The following is a 22787-nucleotide window of genomic DNA, read 5'->3' as shown; positions in this document are numbered from 1 at the left end:
CTCAATTCCTTCATCTAAATCGTTGATAAAGATGTTGAACAATACAGGGCCTAGGACAGAGCCCTGTGGTACCCCACTTGAGACATTCTTCCAACTGGATGTGCAGCCATTTACGACCACTCTCTGGGTCCGATCACTAAGCCAGTTATGAATCCACCTAACAGTTGCCTTGTCCATTCCATACTTAGTCATTTTTTCAATAAGGATTGTATGAGATACTTTGTCAAATGCTTTGCTGAAGTCAAGGTATACTATATCTACAGCATTTCCTTGATCCACCCAATCAGTGATTCCGTCATAGAAGGAAATTAAGTTAGTCTGACATGACTTATTAGTTACAAACCCATGCTGACTCTGTTTAATCACTTCATTCTTATCCAAGTACTGACATACATGTTGTTTAATAATTTGTTCAAAGATCTTTCCTGGTATAGAAGTCAGACTCACCGGCCTATAGTTGCCTGGGTCCACCTTCTTCCCCTTTTTGACGATAGGAACAACATTTGCTCTTCTCCAGTCTTCTGGGACTTCTCCTGTTCTCCAAGAATTTTCAAAGATTATGGAGAGGGGTTCAAAAATTTCTTCTGCTATCTCCTTCAGTACTCTGGGGTGTAATTCATCTGGACCTGGAGACTTGAATTCATTTAGGTTAGCTAAGTGTTTCCTCACTATCTTTCTGTTTATAGATATCCTGGATTCTTCTATTCCCTTAATAGGACAGTGAAGAACAGTTGGTGTTACATTTCCTTTCTGAGAGAAAACAGATGCAAAATAGGAATTTAAAAGTTCGCCCATCCTGTCTTACCATTTCATCATTTTCATCCTGTAAAAATCCTATAGCATCTTTGACTTTTCTTTTCATATCCCCAAAATCCTTTCTTAATGCTTTTGACATCTCTTGCAAGCCTCAATTCATTGTCAGCTTTAGCTAATCTGATTTGTGCCCTGCAGGTTCTGCAGACAGCATTATATTCTTCTTTAGATATGCCTCCCTCTTTCCATTTTATAAACATTTTTTTCTTCCTTTTTAGCATGTGCTTAAGTTCTGTGTTCATCCATCCTGGCTTCCTTAAATGCTTCCTATTCTTCCCTCTTTTTGGAATTGTTAACAATTGTGCTTTGAGAATTTCATTTTTCAAGATTTCCCATCCTTCCTGGACATTTTTGTCTTTAAGGATATCCAGCCATTGGATCCCTCCAATTCTCTTTCTGAATCCCTTAAAATCTGCCTTTCTGAAATCTAACCTTGACGTGAGTCTTCACAGGTCTTCCTCCTCTAGTTATCCAAAATTCTAAAATAGCATGGTCGCTACCTCCTAGGGTCCCAGCCACTTTTACCTCCTCAACCATTTCCTCCCTGTTTATAAGGATTAGATCTAAGGTAGCAGTTCCCCTTGTTTTCTCCCCTACCTTTTGGAAGATAAAGTTGTCAGCAAGAGAGGATAAGAATTTCCTTGACCTGTTAGTTTTGCCTGAGAGAGATTCCCAACAAGTGTCTGGATAGTTGAAATCTCCCATGACAACTATCATATTTTTTGGAGAACTTGGCCATTTGATGCATAAAGAGTTCATCCATATCTTCAGCTTGCACAGGCGGCCTGTAGTAAATGCCTACAATGGTGTCCTTTCCATTGTTCTGTCCTTGCATTCTTACCCAAACAGTTTCCACAGAACTCCCAGTCTCTGAAGCTTCAATCTCTGTGCAGATATACGCGTTTCTAACATACAATGCGACACCTCCTCCTCGTTTATCAAGTCTGTTTCTTGCAAATAAGTTGTATCCTTCTAGTCTTGTATTCCAAACATGTGTATTGTCCCACCAAGTTTCAGTGATTCCAATGACATCATATTTCTTTTCCTGTGTTAGTAGTTCCAATTCTCCTTGTTTGTTGCCCATGCTTTGTGCATAAGTATAGAAACATTTTAGTTTGTGATTGGTTTCTCTTTCTCCAATATTTGTATTAATTAGATTCTTTTGTCTTTGTTCTTCCTTTCCACTTCTAATAGCAGAGTTCTCAATAGCATTTGTCAGGTGTATGGCTTTTTCTGGTCTTTTGCTTCCCTTCCCATGTTCTAGTTTAAAGCTCTCCTTACAAGTGTAGCAAGGCGACTTCCAAATACATGTTTTCCAGTCTTCGTAAGGTGCACCCCATCTCTAGCAAGTAGTCCATCGTAAAGGTAATTCACTCCGTGATCCAGAAATCCAAATCGTTGGAAAACGTGCCAAAGAATTGACGCACATTAAAAACCACGACACGCAGTACTGGCCCAATAAATAGAAAAGTTGTTGCAAGCAGATTTGAGACTTTTTGGATGTGGACTTTAGCCCCTGTTACACATAACGATGTCCCAGCGATCCCACCAACGATCCGACATGATGGGATCGCTGGGACATTAGGCTGATTGCTGGTGAGCTGTCACATAGACAGCCCCAGCGATCAGGACCAGTGATGCTGGACGCTGGTTTCTAATGTAAACATCGGGTATCTAGGAGCCGCGCAACTCCTGGATACCCGACGTTTACCTTTGAAACTAGCGTGTACGCCGGTTTCCAAGGTAAACAGCGGGTATCCAGGAGCCGCGGTTCCTGGATACCCAATGTTTACATTAGAAACCAGCGTCGCTGATCGCTGGTCTCTCGCTTCCACACGCAGCGATGCGCGCTGGCCAGCGGGAGACCAGCAATCAAAAAACTGCCCTGGCCGATGCTGCATGATCAGCGATAACTGGCAGGGGGGCCGGTCGCTGATCCCCGTCACACACAGCGATCTCGCTGATGTGTCACAAAATCCGCGATTTTGCTAGCGAGATCGCTGTGTGTGGCGGGGCCTTTTGGCATGGAATCCATTTAAGCTGGAGTCACACATAGCGACTTACCAGCGATCCCAACAACGATATCAACGTGTCAGGATCGCTGGTGAGTCGCTATGTGATCGCTGGTGAGCTGTCAAACAGACAGCTTCACCAGCGATTAGCACAGCGACGCCGCGCGCGCGGCATCGCTGTGTTCGTTAGCGCTGATGCCATGGATCCATGTCAAAAATAGAATTAAAATAAAAAATATTGTTATTCTCACCTCCGACGTCCCGCGCAGCATTCCCGCCTCTCTCCACGCTCCGGTCCCAGTAATCCTTTGCGAGAATTACCGCGATGACGTCCGTTCTCGCGGGATCGCGAAGTCTCACGGTCATTCTTGCAAAGGATTACTGGGACCGGAGCGTGGAGAGAGGCGGGAATGCTGCGCAGGACGTCGGAAGGTGAGAATAACAATATTTTTTATTTTTATTATCTTACAGCAGATCGCTGGTTTCCCGCCTGTCACACGCAGCGATGCGTGCTGGCCAGCGGGAGATCAGCGACGAAAAAATGTCCAGAGGTTTCTTGCAGCGATACCGGCAGGGAGGCCGGGGGTCACAAAACTTGTGACTCAGCAACAATCTCGCTAGCGAGATCGCTATGTGTGACTGGGCCTTTAGTGTGAACATATCCTAATAATGCAAATTAGGTTTTCATTAGTGATTGTTTTCAAGTTTTCCCCCTATGTGATAGACACCATGTCTGTAGGGGGTAGTTCTGCTGATCTTCTAATCTCCGGCAAATGTTTGCTCATTGCCTTGGTCCCCTGGTGTAATTTGTTTAACTAGTGGAAGCACGCAGCCTAAAAAACTCTGATATACCACTTAGCTATAACAGGCCGGTAACGCAAGCATTTTTTGTGTCTTGTCTGATGCTCTCTCCAGTCTATTGGAATTACATTTACAGTTAGGTCCATATATATTTGGACAGAGACAACATTTTTCTAATTTTGGTTCTAGATATTACCACAATGAATTTTAAACAAAACAATTCAGGTGCAGTTGAAGTTCAGACTTTCAGCTTTCATTTGAGGGTATCCACATTAAAATTGGATGAAGTGCTTAGGTGTTTCAGCTCCTTAACATGTGCCACCCTGTTTTTAAAGGGACCAAAAGTAATTGGACAATTGACTCCAAGGCTATTTCATGGACAGGTGTGGGAAATTCCTTCGTTATGTCATTCTCAATTAAGCAGACAAAAAGGCATGGAGTTGATTTGAGGTGTGGTGCTTGCATTTGGAAGGTTTTGCTGTGAGGGAAACATGCGGTCAAAGGGGCTCTCCATGCAGGTGAAACAAGCCATACTTAAGCTGCAAAAACAGAAACAACCCATCCGAGAAATTGCTACAACATTAGGAGTGGCAAAATCTACAGTTTGTTACATCCTGAGAAAGAAAGAAAGCACTGGTGAACTCATCAATGCAAAAAGACCTGGGCGCCCACGGAAGAAAACAGTGGTGGATGATCGCAGAATAAACTCCATGGTGAAGAGAAACCCCTTCACAACAGCTAACCAAGTGAACAACACTCTCCAGGAGGTAGGCGCATCAATATCCAAACCTACCATAAAGAGAAGACTGCTTAAAAGTAAATATTGAGGGTTCACTGCACGGTGCAAGCCACTCATAAGCATCAAGAATCAAAAGGCTAGACTGGACTTTGCTAAAAAAACATCTAAAAAAGCCAGCACAGTTCTGGAAGAACATTCTTTGGACAGATGAAACCAAGATCAATCTCTACCAGAATGATGGAAAGAGAAAAGAATGGCAAAGGCGTGGTACAGCTCATGATCCAAAGCATACCACATCATCTGTAAAACACGGCGGAGGCAGTGTGATGGCTTGGGCATGCATGGCTGCCAGTGGCACTGGGTCACTAGTGTTTATTGATGATGTGACACAGGACAGAAGCAGCCAAATGAATTCTGAGGCATTCAGAGCCATACTGTGTGGTCAGATCCAGCCAAATGCAGCCAAACTGATTGGTCGTCGTTTCATACTACAGATGGACAATGACCCAAAACATAAAGCCAAAGCAACCCAGGAGTTTATTAAAGCAAAGAAGTGGAATATTCTTGAATGGCCAAGTCAGTCACCTGATCTCAACCCAATTGAGCATGCATTTCACTTGTTAAAGACTAAAGTTCAGACAGAAAGGCCCACAAACAAACAGCAACTGAAAACCACCGCAGTGAAGGCCTAGCAGAGCATCAAAAAGGAGGAAAAACAGCATCTGGTGAGGTCCATGAGTTCAAGACTTCAGGCAGTCATTGCCAACAAAGGGTTTTCAACCAAGTACTAGAATTGAATATTTTATTAACAATTATTTAATCTGTCCAATTACTTTTGGTCCCTTTAAAAACAGGGTGGCACATGTTAAAGGGCCTGTCACACTAAGCGATTTCGCTAGCAATATCGCTGTAACGTCACTGGTTTTTGTGACGTTATAGCGATATTGCTAGCGATATCGCTATGTCTGATACCTCCGACCGCTCCCCCGCTGGTTATCGCTGATCGCGCGAGAACGGCCTGGGACGTTTCTCGTCGTCAGCTTCCTGTGGCGCCGACGAGCGACGCGTGGATGCGGGCGGGAGGACGTCAGGATCGCCTCGTTTGACAGGTAACGACCGCTGTATCGCTGCTATGTCGCTGGTGAGATCTGCCTGTGTGGCAGCTCACTAGCGACCACTTAGCGATGCACCAGCGATCCTGACCGCGTCATATCGCTGGTCGGGATCGCTGGTGCATCGCTAAGTGTGACAGTACCTTAAGGAGCTGAAACTCCTAAACCCTTCATCCAATTTTAATGTGGATACCCTGAAATGAAAGTCTGAACCTCAACTGCATCTGAATTGTTTTGTTTAAAATTCATTGTGGTAATGTCTAGAACCAAAATTAGAAAAATGTTGTCTCTGTCCAAGTATATATGGACCTAACTGTATGACAAGCAGGAGAGAATACAAATTTGCATACACACAGTCACATGTCGACTAGACATGCACAGCCTTGCCCAATGCAAGAGTATTGAGCGAGGCTGAACAACGTCTTGTCGGAATGTGTCCAGAAGTATACAAATCACATGACTGCTCCCGGCGCTAGGGTATCCTCACAGCGCAGTGCGCGATGTGAGGATTCACAAGTCTGCAGTCACATAGAATGACTGCAGACTTGTACCCCAAAGCTGGAGAGCCCCTTTTAATTTTAGACTCCTACTTTATGTTCTTACATGGCCATTGGAAGCAATAGACTGACTTAGACCCTTTTTGGTTATATAGAAGTGTTATCCGAGTATGCTCTAGTCTGGGCAAAGGTAATTGTTAACTAACCTGAGAAAGGGAGCTGTGACCATTAGTTATTGTGAATCCTGTGTTATCTGCTCTATACTTGTGATAACAATGAGACTGCAGAAAGGTCATCTGTAAAGAACAGGAAATATGGGTCTAGTGGCTGGTATTAAAATTCCAGGCGTTAGGATAGATAACTACAAAATGTCCTCAAGGTCCCACAATTCTGGAAGCTTCCTAACCAGAGAATGTTTCTTATCATACTCTAATAAGTTCTCTGAAAAGCTGCGGTGACTTCCTTCTCCCGTCACCTGCATCTATAAAGGTCCCTAAACGCTTAAGAAAGTGGGAGGGTGACCCAAAAATCTGACTGCATCAGCCAATATTGTTTTGGGTTTTTTTTTCGGCCAATGAGGCAGGTTGTGCTTATTAGTGGCCAAAAACATCTAACATGACATATTCCCTTTAAAACTGTCAAAAGTTCCCACCCAAATTGACCGAAACTACAAAAAAAAAAAAAAAAACTAGCCAGTGTCCAACTTTCCTGAAATGGATGAACATGTGTTTCTTTTATCGTAGGTGACACACAACCCCTGGATGTCTGCGCTTCTTATCATGACGGACAACTCATGAGATATTCTGTGTCACTGATCGGCTATGGCTTTTTTGGGGATGTCCTGAAGGAGAGTGAACGCATGCGCTGTGTGGGACCTATGAGATATGATCTAGCAGGTAAGAGCTGCAGAAAATCATTTCAGAAAATAAACTTTTCCAAGGACTTTGTCTACAGGGACAAGACATGATGCATTTCACGTGTCAAAAATTGTATGTACCTGTACAAAGAAAATTATCCATCCCTCCAATGGAAGTTCAGTGTATTAACATAGTAACATAGTTATTAAGGTTGAAGGGAGACTTTAAGTCCATCTAGTTCAACCCATATCCTGTCCTAACTTGCCCTAACATGTTGATCCAGAGGAAGGCAAAAAAACCCCATGTGGCAAACAGTAAGCTTCACATTGGGGAAAAAAATTCCTTCCCGACTCCACATACGGCAATCAGACTAGCTCCCTGGATCAACACAATATTAAGGAAACTAGTGTATATACCCTGTAACATTATACTTTTCAAGAAAGGCATCCAGTCCCTTCTTAAATTTTAGTAGGGAATCACTCATTACAACATCATATGGCAGAGAGTTCCATAGTCTCACTGCTCTTACAGTAAAGAATCCGCGTCTGTGAGTATGCTTAAACCTTCTTTCCTCCAGACGTAGAGGATGCCCCCTTGTCCCCGTCACAGGTCTAAGAGTAAAAAGATCATTAGAAAGGTCTTTGTACTGTCCCCGCATATATTTATACATTGTAATAATATCACCCTTAAGCCTTCGATTCTCCAAACTAAATAACCCCAAGTGTAATAACCTGTCTTGGTATTGCAGACCCCCTACTTCCCTAATAACCTTGGTCGCTCTTCTCTGCACCCGCTCCAGTTCAGCTATGTCTTTCTTATACACCGGAGACCAGAACTGTACACAGTATTCTAAGTGTGGTCGCACTAGTGTCTTATATAGAGGTAAAATTATGTTCTCCTCATGAGCATCTATGCCTCTTTTAATGCATCCCATTATTTTATTTGCCTTTGCAGCAGCTGCCCGACACTGGCCACTAAATGTGAGTTTGTCGTCCACCCATACACCCAGGTCTTTTTCAGTGACAGTTTTGCCCAGTGTTTTATCCCCCATTAAAGCTCATTTGTCATTTATCAGCCCAAGCTTCTAGTTTACATAAATCCTCCTGTAATATAAAATTGTCCTCCTCTGTATTGATTACCCTGCAGAGTTTAGTGTCATTAGTGAAATTTACAAATTTTCAGCTGCAATAAAGTGAAAAAAGAACAATGTCAATCGCTCAACATAACTAATATGACAAGTGGTTTCTCCATATTCAGCACAAAATGTATTTTACGGATTACTGGAGTTTCAGAATTATTCAGCCCCTAATGACAAGCGTTTTTACTACACAGTAGAGCCCTTCCGGCTGTCGTGACCTGCTGCACTGGTGATAAATAGCCAGACACCAGCTTCTGGCAGCTTTCCTAAGTTCATACCTTATGGGCAATGGCCTTCAGGGTCACCTATATTCTTCGATTTGATGTTGCCATCATCAAATTGCACAAAATACTTTCTTTGAGGATTTAAGTCTGGTAACTGTGACAGCCTCTCCAAAATCTTCTGAAACAAAGACGTGATCGACTTTGAGATATGCTTGGTATCATTGTCCAGCTGGATGGTACAATGGCAGCCAGAAGGCATGATGTTTTCTGCTAGGAATTCCTGATACTTGATTGAATCCATCTTGCACTTCACAAACTATAGGTTACCAGAGCGAGAGGAAGCAAAGCAGCCCCAGAGCATCACTGGGTCACCGTCCTGCTTGCTTCTCTGTAAACATCACACAGCCACCGTCCTGTTTCACTGTAAGCATCACGAAGCCACCGCCTTGCTTCACCATGGGCATCACTGAGCTGCTATTTCACTATAGGCCTCACTGAGCCACCATCATTCTTCACTGTAAGTCAACCGAGTAAGCCCTTCATGGTTCACTGTAGGCATGGTGTTCTTTTCAGCATATCCTTCATTCTTTGCCTTCTTTTAGCTAATGCTGAACTTTATATCTTTTCGTTTTAGGCATAAGGATGGCGCTTAGTAACAGAACATACACAGGAACAGTCAAATTCCTAGAGGCTGAGGATAGCGACTCCAGCCCGAGAGACAACACTCGCTGCAGGACAGGGTAATATTCGCCATCCTCCACCCTCTTACATGTACATGGTGGGGCATTTATATGGATACACCTAAATAAAATGGGAATGGTTGGTGATATCAACTTCCTGTTTGTGGCACATTAGTATATGGGATTTTGAAGTCGGACATTTTGGATCCAACTTTATTTTTTCCAATGGGAAGAGGGTCATGTGACACATCAAACTAATTGAGAATTTCACAAGAAAAACAATGGTGTGCTTGGTTTTAGCGTATCTTTATTCTTTCATGGGTTATTTACAAGTTTATGAACATTTATAAAATGTGTTCAGAGTGCTGTCCATTGTGTTGGATTGTCAGTGCAACCCTCTTCTCCCACTCTTGACACACTGATAGCAACACCGCAGAAGAAATGCTAGTCTAAGGGTGTCAGATGCCTTGTAGGAATGCTCGGACCTGACACCCATAATGTGGTGGTGCACCATCTTGCTGGAAAAACTCAGGGAACGTGCCATCTTCAGTGCATAGAGGGCAACACATCATCAAGTAGCAATTTCAGATATCCAGTGGCATTGAGGTCTCCATTGCTGAAGAATGGCCCCACTATCTTTGTACCCCATATACCACACCATACCATCAATTATGGGTGTCAGGTCCGAGTATTCCTACATGAACAGTTTCCTGGAAAGTGGATTGGATAGTCATGGGCCAGTTGAATGGCCACCAAAGTCTCCTGGTCTGAACCCCCTTAGACTTTTATCTTTGGGGTCGTCTGAAGGCAATTATCTATGCTGTGAAGATACGAGATGTGCAGCATCTGAAACAACAGATACTGGAAGCCTGTGCTAGCATTTCTTCTGCGGTGTTGCTATCAGTGTGTCAAGAGTGGGAGAAGAGGGTTGCATTGACAATCCAACACAATGGGCAGCACTTTGAACACATTTTATAAGTGGTCACAAACTTGTAAATAACTCATGAAAGAATAAAGTTACGTTAAAACCAAGCACACCATTGTTTTTCTTGTGCAATTCTCAATAAGTTTGATGTGTCACATGACCCTCCTCCCATTGAAAAAAAAAGTTGGGACCCAAAATGGCCGACTTCAAAATGGCCTCCATGGTCACCACCCATCTTGGAAAGTTTCTCCCCTCCCATATACTAGTGTGCCACAAACAGGAAGTTGATATCACCAACCATTCCCATTTTATTTAGGTGTATCCATATAACTGGCCCACCCTGTAATTGTGTACTTGGTAATATATGGCTACAGAAGCCAGGCTAAGATATAACACATTTCCACTTACACAAGGACCATCTGTTCACATGTCTTAATTAATTTTTAGGTGTCTTGTCTGTTCTGAATCATCAGAAAGATTTCGAGAGATGGCAGAAGAATCTCCTAGTAAGTCATGATGTTCTAATTGAGTTACATAAATTGTCAATTGTAACTGGCTGTAGCCTAATTTTATGAGATGGCAGGCTTTTAAGGAACAGTCCAGATGGCAATAGGCCCAATATATACTGTGTTTTGAACTTTCCAATCCAATTTGCAAAGAGCAAAGATTTTATAAGGGCAGTAAATGTGCTTGCCGTAAAGATGTTAGTTGTGTTTTTTTATGATTTTTCAAGTACTTTTATACAAGTGGTCTACCCTCATCATGAGATATCAGATCAGTGGTACTTTGACTCCTGGCAACAGGTCGGGCACCAGCACTCGGTGAACCCGGGCGAGTACAAAGACCCACTGCACCCCAAGGCTGTCCAAGTCATGGCGCACAGTGTGTATAGTGCGGTCTCAGGAGTTGAGCCTACTTCTTTTCTGCCACTGTGTGGTTACCAAATAAGGCTGCTGCGATTACAGCTAGCTCTAATTGTTTTAAGGGGTTCGAAATGTGGTGCCGATGGCATTATCATGGAAGCCAGGCACTTAAGCAAAGAGGAGCCCAATAGGGCTCTGTTGCCCAAGGGCCCACATAAACTGGAGCCAGCCCTGCATAGTTTCTTTTGCCGAGCATCCGATTGAGGGGTCATATATGACAGTGTAGGTCCCGATATCTCAACGTAAAAAACAAAAGGATAACTAATAATGTGTTCAGCATTTCTGTGCCAGATTTTCTTGAACAACCCCTTTAAGGCATCAGATATAAGTGGAAACTTCATGAACGGTGCACGGCCTAATGGTTTTCTTCTTGTTTAGAAGTTTCTAATTCCGACAACTGGAAAACGGTGACTGGTTCCTTCTTGGCCATTAATATTACCGGAATGTCTAGTGCTTGCCCCAAGAGCCAAGATGGCTTGTCCCCGACGGCACACTTAGCCGATGGCACTGCTGACCTTATCCTAGTGCAGGAATGTAGCACATTTCAGTTCCTGAGACACCTCAGCCGGCACACTAATCGCAAAGATCAGGTAAGTGGTGAGAATGGTTAACTGGTCTTGAGGCCTTCATGGGGCCGCCATTACCCCTACACAATCCTATTTCTATCATACATTAATTAGATATTCTGTCCTGATAGTTTGCTTTGCCTAACGTGGAGGTGCATCGGATCCGCGCGATGCGCTTCACCCCCGAAGAGCTTGATGAGGAAGAGATAATCCGTCGTCAGAAGAGATTTTTTACATGTCCATGCGAGAACTCATCAGCCACCAGCACGTGGAACTGTGATGGGGAAATCCTGGACTGTTCACAGCTCAGTGTCAGGTGAGCGAGTGCAACCTTTAACTATGCCAACAAAGTCTGTTAACGAAAAAAATCAGCAAGTAAGTCACCATATGCACTGAACAAAGCAAAAAATTAGGAGATAAACTCAAGGGGGCAAAATCTGGAAAGAAATTATCTTTCATAATGATGCCTCTGTCTGTAATGCAACTTGCCACACCGGGAGTCCCACACACCTTGCAATGTCAATGACCAACTCCCCCAATAAACATTTTTTTTTTATTGCAGTGACGAAGGGATATCATGCCAGATCACTGGGTTTACGGCTGTCTTGCATAAATCTGCGCAATTGTTTCTCTTGTCGTGTGTTGCTGACACCCAACTGGTTTCAGAAGGAATGGGGCTGCCATAGCCCGTCTATTAAGTGAACCCAATCGCTGGGTGTTAATGGGTTGCAATGGCAGCTGGGTGACTAGCATTGTCCTTCGACTTTGCCAGGTTTGAAAGCCTTTTGACCTGAGGCTCAAAGGCAGCTTAATAGGCTTCTTGTCCTGTCAGTATAAGGCTTAGGCCACAGGGCGACTTTTGCTGCGTCAGCAGTCATGTGACCGAAGTTCACTTGGTGCTACTTCTACATCAAGAAGTGAATGGTGTACCATTGTGACACCTACACTACCACAACAAGAAAGTGGCAAAAAAAATCTGATTTGGTTGGATTTTACGTGATTTGCTTGTTGTGGTACGATAGGTGTCGCAGAGACTCCATTAACTTCTGTAGCGCCGCAAGCAAAATTTCGGTCGTGCCACAGTTGTTGTGGCAAAAGTCGCCATGTAGCCCTTGCATTCACATTGGCTGATTATTTGACTGACAGCTATCTTTCCCAACTCCCCATATATGAGCGCTTGGCGGAGCATTATTCTGTTCTCTATAAGAGGGTTTCTGCCAGAACCTTGTGGCAACAGCTTATCTGCCTGCAGAACCGCTTGAGCCTTATGTACCAAACCTAATTTCTTGGGAGGCTTACATACAAGTTCGATAGTTTGCCTATCCCAGCATGTTTGGACGATTTTTTTTTTCTAATGTAATAGTAGGGGCCTTAAAAACATTAGATGTAAGAGACAGCTAACGAGAAGTATTTTTAGTGTGTTAAATAACAACCAGAGGATCATGTTCAAGTCCCCAACTGGGACTTAAAAAAAGGTAAATTTTTTTTGAAAAAATGAACAAGTGCATAACATATTGCAATACAGAAGTGTTGTAGTACATTAATGAAGCAATAAAACAATTGCGTGGCCAAGTCGATTACTGTGATTCTCAAAAATATTTTTTTCCCTTAAAAAGACTTCTACTTTGGGGGAGAAGATAAAACCCTACACAATTGATATCATAAATGCTAAATAATGTAAAATTCCAGAATTGCTGTTTTGCCTCCCAAAAGAATTGAATAAAAAGTGCTTTAAAAGTAATTTAGGTTTAAAAAATTAGCAAAAAATATATAGTCGTAATAACGGTCCCAGAGAATAGTTATTTATTTTGAAAAAAAAAATGGCATCATTATCAAGGGGCGCTGTATGGGTACATATATCATGTGCATTGCGATGGTGGATGGTCATAGAATGATTTTTCACATTTCTTCTCCTTCGTTGCAGGGTACACCACCAGCTCATTCAGTTGTTCGCTCGGGGTATTGAAGACGCCCAAATGCGGACAATTCCATACGTCACCCCGTAAAGGGTTACATTTACAGATGACACCCCCGGCCACAAAGACTGAGATCAAGCTGGTTGCACCTGTTGCCTGCAGGTCAGGCACTGCCCGACACCAAAGATCTAAAACTCCCAAGCGCCAAGTCTTTGCTAAGAAAGACTACATCTCCAGCAGCTTTGGGGATAAGGATCCTTAGTAGCCGATATTTAATAATTTACCCCATAATGGGGATCCTGATAGAGGTAAATGTTGCTAATTTATTAATGACGATCCACGACGAGCCTGGAGCTTGTAGGAATTATTTATGAGTGAATGGTTAAAGAAATACCCTACTTTCATCTCTGCCAGAGTAGGAGTTATTAATGATTGGCAAGGAGCGGGGGTTTTTGGCATACCCACAGTTGACCTGGCACACACTAGTCTAACAAATTAATTCTTCGGAATCAGAGTTGTACAAGGCAGCTTTGCTTCTGATGGTGTTCTGAAGAGTCCACTATAGATGCCTGTGATGGTGGTCAGTCACGATTAAAAGGTTATAAAGATGGGTATTCTTGGATAGCGCTCGTAATTACAAGCATTTTTGCAATTTACTGCTTGTTAAAATTTTAAGCTGTTCTTGAGATAGTAACACATTTCTCTGCTTGACAGCCCGTTGCCTTGGAGACCGACTGCCGCTGCTAGACAGCAGAACATGCTCTGTGCTTACAAGCTGTTTTCTATTGAGCTGTTTTGAAGCTGGTCAGAATCGCTGGAGCGCGCGCTGCTACCTCCTAATCCCGGCTGTGCTTACAAGCTATGCAGCAGCGGTGGTCGGTCTCCTAGGCAATGAGGCTGTAAGCAAAAGTGTTAATATCTGAAGAACAGCTGCAAATTTTAATAAGCAGTAAATTGCAAAAGTGCTAGTATTTTCAAGCTCTATCCGATAATATCCATCTATCACGATGGGGAATAACCCTTTAAATCCAATATGCCATGAACAACTATTGCGTGATCTGTAGCGATTATGAATAGAAATCATTGTCTATTTTAATAAATTCTCCCTTTTAAAACCTCTTGTTAATTTTATTCTTAAAGGGGGTTTCAGACCGTTGCAAAATTTATTGTATACATTTAATTCTTGTATTAATGCTTTTTAAGTTTTGTAACATTTTCAAAGAATAAAACTAAAAAAAAAAAAACAGAAAAAAATCTATAAAAATATGAGAAAAGCCATATAGGGAAAATGTACCAAGACTGACAATCACAGTGTAGATGGTTTTCATGTATGAGGCCCAATGGACAGTTTTGTCTCCCTGTCATTGCCTCCCCTGATTGTACAATGCTACATAATAGGTTGGAGCTATAATAAAGTTTAGTATATTATAATAAAGAAAACATTTACATCCAGTGATTGGTGCATGATCGTCAGCAGAATTGGAATTATTTACAAAAGTCAATTACACAGTGAAAGGATTTATTATCGCAGAAGTAAAAGTCACACTTCTGAAAATGGCGGCTATGTGGAATATCAGGAAGAATGGTGAATATCGCTAGTGATAGAGCACCACCTAGTGGATATGAAATACTACTACAATACAGCGAACAAAATGTGGCAGAGAAGATTGGCTGGTGTCTTCCAGTCCTGCTTCATCTCCTTATTACTGGGGTGGGGATGTGATGCACATTTGTTTTATACATTTGCCAAAAAACATATGAGAATTTATGACACTTGTGATTTCTGCTTTTGTGTCAGAAAATTTCTTGTGCTGATAAAGGTTATAAACCAATACAAACATGTCAACTCATCTGGTCAGGTAAAGAGCGACATACCACAAGTGGAGGAGAGGTAGAGAGCAACTTACCACAAACCACAGGTGGAGGGCAGGAAGAAAGCGACTTACTGCAAACCACAGGTGGAGGGCAGGTAGAGAGCGACTTACCACAAACCACAGGTGGAGGGCAGGTAGAGAGCGACTTACCACAGGTGAAGGACACGTAGAGAGCGGCTTACCACAGGTGGAGGAGAAGTAGAGAGCAACTTACCACAAACCACAGGTGGAGGGCAGGAAGAAAGCAACTTACCGCAAACCACAGGTGGAGGGCAGGTAGAGAGCGACTTACCACAGGTGAAGGACACGTAGAGAGCGACTTACCACAAACCACAGGTGGAGGAGAGGTAGAGAGCAACTTACCACAAACCACAGGTGGAGGGCAGGAAGAAAGCAACTTACCGCAAACCACAGGTGGAGGGCAGGTGGAGAGCGACTTACCCCAAACCACAGGTGGAGGGCAGGTAGAGAGCGACTTACCACAGGTGAAGGACACGTAGAGAGCGACTTACCACAAACCACAGGTGGAGGAGAGGTAGAGAGCAACTTACCATAAACCACAGGTGGAGGGCAGGAAGAAAGCAACTTACCGCAAACCACAGGTGGAGGGCAGGTAGAGAGCGACTTACCACAGGTGAAGGACACGTAGAGAGCGACTTACCACAAACCACAGGTGGAGGAGAGGTAGAGAGCGACTTACCACAAACCACAGGTGGAGGAAAGGTAGAGGAGCAACTTACCACAAACCACAGGTGGTGGGCAGGTAGAGAGCGACTTGGCACAAACCACAGGTGGAGAGCAGGTAGAGAGCGACTTACTACAAACCACAGGTGGAGGAGAGGTAGAGAGCAACTTACCACAAACCACAGGTGGAGGGCAGGAAGAAAGCAACTTACCGCAAACCACAGGTGGAGGGCAGGTAGAGAGCGACTTACCACAAACCACAGGTGGAGGGCAGGTAGAGAGCGACTTACCACAGGTGAAGGACACGTAGAGAGCGACTTACCACAAACCACAGGTGGAGGAGAGGTAGAGAGCAACTTACCACAAACCACAGGTGGAGGGCAGGAAGAAAGCAACTTACCGCAAACCACAGGTGGAGGGCAGGTAGAGAGCGACTTACCACAGGTGAAGGACACGTAGAGAGAGACTTACCACAAACCACAGGTGGAGGAGAGGTAGAGAGCAACTTACCACAAACCACAGGTGGTGGGCAGGTAGAGAGCGACTTACCACAAACCACAGGTGGAGGGCAGGTAGAGAGCGACTTACCACAGGTGAAGGACACGTAGAGAGCGACTTACCACAAACCACAGGTGGAGGAGAGGTAGAGAGCAACTTACCACAAACCACAGGTGGAGGGCAGGAAGAAAGCAACTTACCGCAAACCACAGGTGGAGGGCAGGTGGAGAGCGACTTACCCCAAACCACAGGTGGAGGGCAGGTAGAGAGCGACTTACCACAGGTGAAGGACACGTAGAGAGCGACTTACCACAAACCACAGGTGGAGGAGAGGTAGAGCAACTTACCACAAACCACAGGTGGAGGGCAGGAAGAAAGCAACTTACCGCAAACCACAGGTGGAGGGCAGGTAGAGAGCGACTTACCACAGGTGAAGGACACGTAGAGAGCGACTTACCACAAACCACAGGTGGAGGAGAGGTAGAGAGCAACTTACCACAAACCATAGGTGGTGGGCAGATAGAGAGCAACTTAACACAAACCACAGGTGGAGGGCAGGTAGAGCGACTTACCACAGGTGAAGGACACGTAGAGAGCGACTTACCACAAACCACAGGTGGAGGAGAGGTAGAGAGCAACTTACCACAAACCACAGGTGGAGGGCAGGAAGAAAGCAACTTACCGCAAACCACAGGTGGAGGGCAGGTGGAGAGCGACTTACCCCAAACCACAGGTGGAGGGCAGGTAGAGAGCGACTTACCACAGGTGAAGGACACGTAGAGAGCGTCTTACCACAAACCACAGGTGGAGGAGAGGTAGAGAGCAACTTACCACAAACCACAGGTGGAGGGCAGGAAGAAAGCAACTTACCGCAAACCACAGGTGGAGGGCAGGTAGAGAGCGACTTACCACAGGTGAAGGACACGTAGAGCGACTTACCACAAACCACAGGTGGAGGAGAGGTAGAGAGCGACTTACCACAAACCACAGGTGGAGGAAAGGTAGAGGAGCAACTTACCACAAACCACAGGTGGAGGAAAGGTAGAGGGGCAACTTACCACAAACCACAGGTGGTGGGCAGGTAGAGAGCGACTTGGCACAAACCACAGGTGGAGAGCAGGTAGAGAGCGACTTACTACAAACCACAGGTGGAGGAGAGGTAGAGAGCAACTTACCACAAACCACAGGTGGAGGAGAGGTAGAGAGCGACTTACCACAAACCACAGGTGGAGGAGAGGTAGAGAGCGACTTACCACAAACCACAGGTGGAGGGCAGGTAGAGAGCGACTTACCACAGGTGAAGGACACGTAGAGAGCGACTTACCACAAACCACAGGTGGAGGAGAGGTAGAGAGCAACTTACCACAAACCACAGGTGGAGGGCAGGAAGAAAGCAACTTACCGCAAACCACAGGTGGAGGGCAGGTGGAGAGCAACTTACCCCAAACCACAGGTGGAGGGCAGGTAGAGAGCGACTTACCACAGGTGAAGGACACGTAGAGAGCGACTTACCACAAACCACAGGTGGAGGAGAGGTAGAGAGCAACTTACCACAAACCACAGGTGGAGGGCAGGAAGAAAGCAACTTACCGCAAACCACAGGTGGAGGGCAGGTAGAGAGCGACTTGGCACAAACCACAGGTGGAGAGCAGGTAGAGAGCGACTTACTACAAACCACAGGTGGAGGAGAGGTAGAGAGCAACTTACCACAAACCACAGGTGGAGGGCAGGAAGAAAGCAACTTACCGCAAACCACAGGTGGAGGGCAGGTAGAGAGCGACTTACCACAAACCACAGGTGGAGGGCAGGTAGAGAGGGACTTACCACAGGTGAAGGACACGTAGAGAGCGACTTACCACAAACCACAGGTGGAGGAGAGGTAGAGGGCAACTTACCACAAACCACAGGTGGAGGGCAGGAAGAAAGCAACTTACCGCAAACCACAGGTGGAGGGCAGGTAGAGAGCGACTTACCACAGGTGAAGGACACGTAGAAAGCGACTTACCACAAACCACAGGTGGAGGAGAGGTAGAGAGCAACTTACCACAAACCACAGGTGGTGGGCAGGTAGAGAGCGACTTACCACAAACCACAGGTGGAGGGCAGGTAGAGAGCGACTTACCACAGGTGAAGGACACGTAGAGAGCGACTTACCACTAACCACAGGTGGAGGAGAGGTAGAGAGCAACTTACCACAAACCACAGGTGGAGGGCAGGAAGAAAGCAACTTACCGCAAACCACAGGTGGAGGGCAGGTGGAGAGCGACTTACCCCAAACCACAGGTGGAGGGCAGGTAGAGCGACTTACCACAGGTGAAGGACACGTAGAGAGCGACTTACCACAAACCACAGGTGGAGGAGAGGTAGAGAGCAACTTACCACAAACCACAGGTGGAGGGCAGGAAGAAAGCAACTTACCGCAAACCACAGGTGGAGGGCAGGTAGAGAGCGACTTACCACAGGTGAAGGACACGTAGAGAGCGACTTACCACAAACCACAGGTGGAGGAGAGGTAGAGAGCGACTTACCACAAACCACAGGGGAGGAAAGGTAGAGGAGCAACTTACCACAAACCACAGGTGGTGGGCAGGTAGAGAGCGACTTGGCACAAACCACAGGTGGAGAGCAGGTAGAGAGCGACTTACTACAAACCACAGGTGGAGGAGAGGTAGAGAGCAACTTACCACAAACCACAGGTGGAGGGCAGGAAGAAAGCAACTTACCGCAAACCACAGGTGGAGGGCAGGTAGAGAGCGACTTACCACAGGTGAAGGACACGTAGAGAGCGACTTACCACAAACCACAGGTGGAGGAGAGGTAGAGAGCGACTTACCACAAACCACAGGGGAGGAAAGGTAGAGGAGCAACTTACCACAAACCACAGGTGGTGGGCAGGTAGAGAGCGACTTGGCACAAACCACAGGTGGAGAGCAGGTAGAGAGCGACTTACTACAAACCACAGGTGGAGAAGAGGTAGAGAGCAACTTACCACAAACCACAGGTGGAGGGCAGGAAGAAAGCAACTTACCGCAAACCACAGGCGGAGGGCAGGTAGAGAGCGACTTACCACAAACCACAGGTGGAGGGCAGGTAGAGAGCGACTTACCACAGGTGAAGGACACGTAGAGAGCGACTTACCACAAACCACAGGTGGAGGAGAGGTAGAGAGCAACTTACCACAAACCACAGGTGGAGGGCAGGAAGAAAGCAACTTACCGCAAACCACAGGTGGAGGGCAGGTAGAGAGCGACTTACCACAGGTGAAGGACACGTAGAGAGCGACTTACCACAGGTGAAGGACACGTAGAGAGCGACTTACCACAAACCACAGGTGGAGGAGAGGTAGAGAGCGACTTACCACAAACCACAGGTGGAGGAGAGGTAGAGAGCGACTTACCACAAACCACAGGTGGTGGGCAGGAAGAGAGCGACTTACCACAAACCACAGGTGGAGGGCAGGTAGAGAGCGACTTACCACAGGTGAAGGACACGTAGAGAGCGACTTACCACAAACCACAGGTGGAGGAGAGGTAGAGAGCGACTTGCCACAAACCACAGGTGGCGGAGAGGTAGAGAGCAACTTACCACAAACCACAGATGGTGGGCAGGTAGAGAGCGACTTACCACAAACCACAGGTGGAGGAGAGGTAGAGAGCGACTTGGCACAAACCACAGGTGGAGAGCAGGTAGAGAGCGACTTACCACAAACCACAGGTGGAGGAGAGGTAGAGAGAAACTTACCGCAAACCACAGATGGAGGGCAGGTAGAGAGCGACTTACCACAAACCACAGGTGGAGGGCAGGTAGAGAGCGACTTACCACAGGTGAAGGACAGGTAGAGAGCGACTTACCACAAAACCACAGGTGGAGGGCAGGTAGAGAGCGACCTACCACAAACCACAGGTGAAGGACAGGTAGAGAGTGACTTACCACAAACCACAGGTGGAGGGAAGGTAGAGAGCAACCTACCACAAACCACAGGTGGAGGGCAGGTAGAGAGCGACTTACCACAAACCACAGGTGAAGGAGAGGTAGAGAGCGACTTACCACAAAACCACAGGTGGAGGGCAGGTAGAGAGCGACCTACCACAAACCACAGGTGAAGGACAGGTAGAGAGTGACTTCCCACAAACCGCAGGTAGAGAGCAACCTACCACAAACCACAGGTGGAGGGCAGGTAGAGAGCGACTTACCACAAACCACAGGTGGAGGGCAGGTAGAGAGCGACTTACCACAGGTGAAGGAGAGGTAGAGAGCGACTTACCACAAAACCACAGGTGGAGGGCAGGTAGAGAGCGACCTACCACAAACCACAGGTGAAGGACAGGTAGAGAGTGACTTACCACAAACCACAGGTGGAGAGCGACTTCGCACAAACCACAGGTGGAGAGCAGGTAGAGAGCGACTTAGAACAAACCACAGGTGGAGGGCAAGTAGAGAGCGACTTAGCACAAACCACAGGTGGAGGGCAGAAAGCTAGTATACCGGCGGTAAACAGGGGGAGGAAAGGTGGCGAGTGTTACCCACCACAAACCATAGGTCTAGGGCAGATAAAGAGTGCAACTGACAGTGAACAGGCAATATTGAAGGGCAATAGTGTGGAAAGGAAAAAGTGGAAAAATCTGTGCTGTTGATGGATGGTAATTAATCCAGGTACACACTAGGATAATGTGCGCTTTTTTTTTTTCTTAATTCGTCTATCCGCCCCGATTCTACTTAGCCCCCGGACTTGCTGCAGATGGGATTACATGCTTATTCACATATTGTGTGATCACAACATAACCAGGTTAGCATAACTTTTATTTGTTTTATCCATTTTCACCGGCTAAGACCCTATTGTGCTTTTTTGTCCTCCATAGTATCTCTCTTTTTTTCTAGATGGAGGGTAGGTAGAGCGCAACTGACAACATACCAAAGATGGAGGCCAATTGAAAGCGACAACTTCTGCACTACACACAGCGGGCATGCTTTCTCCTACTCTCTAATCCTCCAGGTTCATGCTAAAGGGCCTGTGATGAGAGGGATCCTGGCACTGAGCTACTTCCCCATGATTGCCATCAGCCTGTCACAGCAGTTACTTGCATCGGCCACTAGGGGATTACCGCTATAGGCAGGGCTGTGGAGTCGGAGTCGGAGTCGTGGAGTCGGTGCTCATTTTGGTGGAGTCGGAGTCGGAGTTGGAGTCGGTATAAAATGGACCGACTCCGACTCCTAAAATATATAATAAATTGGGTACAGTAATTCAATGCAGGATGTGCTGAATATTTTTTCATAGGAATTTGGGAAAGTTATGAAATGTCCTATAAATGGCTGTTATATTCCTGATCTAAGGCTACATTCACACACAGCGTTTTTCCTGTGTTTTTTGAGGATACGTTTTTCAGCTGCAAAAGCTGATCATCTTTTTAAAAAACTGCATCACCTGAAAGGCTTTTGAGCTCATAGATAATGTTTTCAATAGCAAAAGCAGATTAGAAATCTGCTCTATCTATCCATTTATCCATATCTGTCTATCCATATCGTATCTGTACCAAAAAGAATGAAAACCGGGTAGTACACCAATATATATTCTGTTCTATCTAAATATCTTGATTATTGGATCATAAAAATGATTAAATGTCTGAGGTTCACATTGTACTACAATAAATTTTTCACTTAAATATAAGCAATATGTGTGGGAGTCGGAGTCGGAGTTGGAGTCGGAGTAAGGGAAATTGAGGAGTCGGAGTCGCAGGTTTGGCTTACCGACTCCACAGCCCTGGCTATAGGAATATGATCACACACGGTACAGCAGACTTGCTCATCCTGTGTAATGGCGTCTTACTGGGCACCAAATATATCCCAGTAGCTCATGTTGGATGATAAATCTGGTGACATTTTTAGATGGTCTAAAAACTAGAGAACATCTTATTTTACAAACACACTTATTATCTAAAAGTGTCTAGAAAACAGGATGTGGCTAAGTGTTCAATCCATTTTTTTTTTACTGGTATATGTACCCTTTATAGTCTATGTGCTTTTTCACTTGTACTTTTTAGCAGACTATTGGACCACAAACTGAAAATAAGAGACTTGTTTGATTTTGATCTGATTTGCAAATCAAACTCACCCATGTAAGCGGACTAGGAACTTGCACACTGGCGAGAATGGGTGTCTATAGCATGCGGGTCACGACAATATCGCATAGGATTCCAATGTGTTGGATGTTTTGTGTCACAGTATGTCGCAGGTTGCCACCCCATAGCGTTACGATGCGTCACTACAATTTCAGTGTCGCTGTAGCCCAATCTATTAACTATTTTGTGCGGCCGGGCTCTTTTCAGTGCTTAAAAAATCAAAAATATTTTTCGTTTTTTGGCACATTTCAGATATAAATGTATCAATGTGAATTTACCACTAACATAAAAAATGTCTCAGATTCACCTGCATGTAAAGAAGTTAATACCACATACAATGACACCTTAAAAAAAAAAAAGGGAATATAATGAAGGTTCAAACCTGACTGCAACGGAAAAAATAAAAGACAAC

The 22787-nt window shown here is 45.2% G+C and overlaps 1 protein-coding gene across 2 annotated transcripts in view; it reads left to right on the top strand.

Moving 5' to 3' along the window:
- Positions 1-14655, top strand: part of LOC141101651 (ceramide kinase-like) — a 41415-nt gene extending 26760 nt beyond the window's left edge. The window contains exons 8-13 of one of the 2 annotated variants that reach the window (XM_073590881.1): positions 6718-6870; positions 8828-8933; positions 10246-10304; positions 11103-11311; positions 11419-11603; positions 13212-14655. In XM_073590881.1, the coding sequence (XP_073446982.1) occupies positions 6718-6870; positions 8828-8933; positions 10246-10304; positions 11103-11311; positions 11419-11603; positions 13212-13293 (794 nt within the window). In that variant the 3' untranslated portion in view covers positions 13294-14655. Of the gene's footprint in view, positions 1-6717; positions 6871-8827; positions 8934-10245; positions 10305-11099; positions 11312-11418; positions 11604-13211 lie in introns of both variants that reach the window. The other variant, XM_073590879.1, reaches the window with a different exon arrangement.
- The last annotated feature ends 8132 nt before the right edge of the window (positions 14656-22787 follow it).

This window comes from Dendrobates tinctorius, unplaced genomic scaffold, assembly GCF_039654945.1.
Source record: "Dendrobates tinctorius isolate UK_male_01 unplaced genomic scaffold, ASM3965494v1 ptg000120l, whole genome shotgun sequence".
Classification (NCBI taxonomy): Eukaryota; Metazoa; Chordata; class Amphibia; order Anura; family Dendrobatidae; genus Dendrobates; species Dendrobates tinctorius.
The sequence above is the reverse complement of the archived record's forward strand: the minus strand, read 5'-3'. Positions and strand labels throughout refer to the sequence as shown.